The 1,781-nt window shown below is 32.8% G+C and overlaps 1 protein-coding gene across 1 annotated transcript; it reads right to left on the reverse strand.

The window, feature by feature from the left end:
- Positions 1 to 1,618: 1,618 nt before the first annotated feature.
- On the reverse strand, positions 1,619 to 1,781 carry LOTGIDRAFT_91150 (hypothetical protein; the record flags this gene model as incomplete). The annotated part of the gene is made up of 1 exon (XM_009065117.1): positions 1,619 to 1,781. A coding segment is annotated over one exon (163 nt), but the record flags the coding sequence as incomplete, so codon positions are not given.

A 1,781-nucleotide genomic window follows, 5' to 3' on the forward strand; every position in this document is an offset into this window, starting at 1 on the left:
TAATCTTTTTACAGAATTGAATTATCTTCATAAATAAAAAAGTTCTGACCAATTCAGAATTGTACGTATACAAGCTTATACAGTGCATATATAGCTTATTATAGGAAAGAGGGGGCAAAAGTAAAAACACTACCACTGGTTTACTTTTAGGTTTATTTGCATAATTTTGGGTCAGGTTGTTCCACAGATGTTATAGAACAAATTAAAGCAAGAAAAAAAAATTAGCTACATATATAGGACTCACTCCACTAAAACATTTTATGCAAATGATTGTATAGGAATGTAGTCCAGGCTATTTTTAGAAATCTTCTTTCTCTCTCCCTTTTGGGGTTTTTGCCTGCCTATTTTTGGGTAAAATTTGGTCTAGATTTGGAATTTGATGTCTGAAATTGCATTATCTTTCAGATTTGGTGAGATGATGAGAGACTTAAAGGCGGAAGGCTAATTCTAAAAATAGTCGTTTTGTGAAGTGCCAAACTCTAGCGGATGAGTATAACCGGTAGTAGTCTACTTTCAATTTTAGTAGCTCAAAATTTTCATGGTCATCATATAATGAATTTTTTAGGAGACATTGAGAATTGGTCAGGCTTTCATTCGACATATTGGAAAGCTTTCAACGAGATTTCTGGAAAAAGTTATAGAAGGTTGAATTTCGTGTTTTAACATGGGAAGAGATGGCAAATGAATTAGTGGAGTGAGTCCGTATAACACAATCTGTTAACTGGTCCTGTTCACTGATTTCGTTTCCACCTAAAAATACTTGGTTTTCTTAACTTTTTATGTGTATCAGAGACTCTGATACCATCTATTCTCATCATTGATTCATTATGGCTTATTGAATAATTTCTTAACTTTCTATGTGTATCAGGGATATTGATAGCAGTAATTTGCACCATTTCATTTTCAGTCCCAATGCTTGTGGGTCTTCAATGGTAAAGAGAAATATATTTCTTTGCAGGTTCAAGTATTGTATTGGCAAATTTTACTGTTGCGAAAATTTGAAATTCATCCAAATAGTGTCTAGTTTTACAAGATTTACACCATGTCAAACATTTAGAACTTAGTATTGTATTGTCTGGCAAAAATCTTGCCTAATCATCAACCCTGATGAAATACCTCCACAGACAGCTTTTTCTAAGACATATTAAACTTGAATTAGTTCAAAATATTTTTATGAGCCTTCAATATGTGACCGATTAAGAGGACTGTTAAATTTATGATTTACCACAAATATTAAGAAGTATTTGTCAAGTGATATTATAAGTAGATAGGACTATTAACTTTAACTTAGTATTTATATTCTATATTTAATACTTCTCATAAACTAGATTGACTATTGATTCATATCATGTATAGCACAGGGTAGATTTCAATTTTTCTACTGTCTACCAGCTGATCCTTGGCAAAACCTCTTTGACTCGATCTTTTCCTTATTATTCATACCCATTTACAGCTGAGTCGACTGGAATAATCAGATGCTTGAGATTATAACCCACGACCATCATTGTTTCACTGAACCAAGCAAATAAGGTTATGTATAGTATTCAACTCTCTAACAGACTGAGCTATAGAGATCTTCAAAAGTACTACAAAGTAACAAATAAAATTCAAACCTACCTTCAGCACCTATGGATACAAGTTTCACACCTTTACTGGCGATATAATCTAAAGCTTTATTTACATTGGCTATTTTATGGAACCTCATTTTGCCTCGGTCAGGTTTGGGTAGCTGTTCTCCAGATATTACTTCTAATAACAACATCAGTTTCAGACCATGTCGA

Source organism: Lottia gigantea, assembly GCF_000327385.1.
Source record: "Lottia gigantea unplaced genomic scaffold LOTGIsca_6795, whole genome shotgun sequence".
Lineage (NCBI taxonomy): Eukaryota > Metazoa > Mollusca > Gastropoda > Lottiidae > Lottia > Lottia gigantea.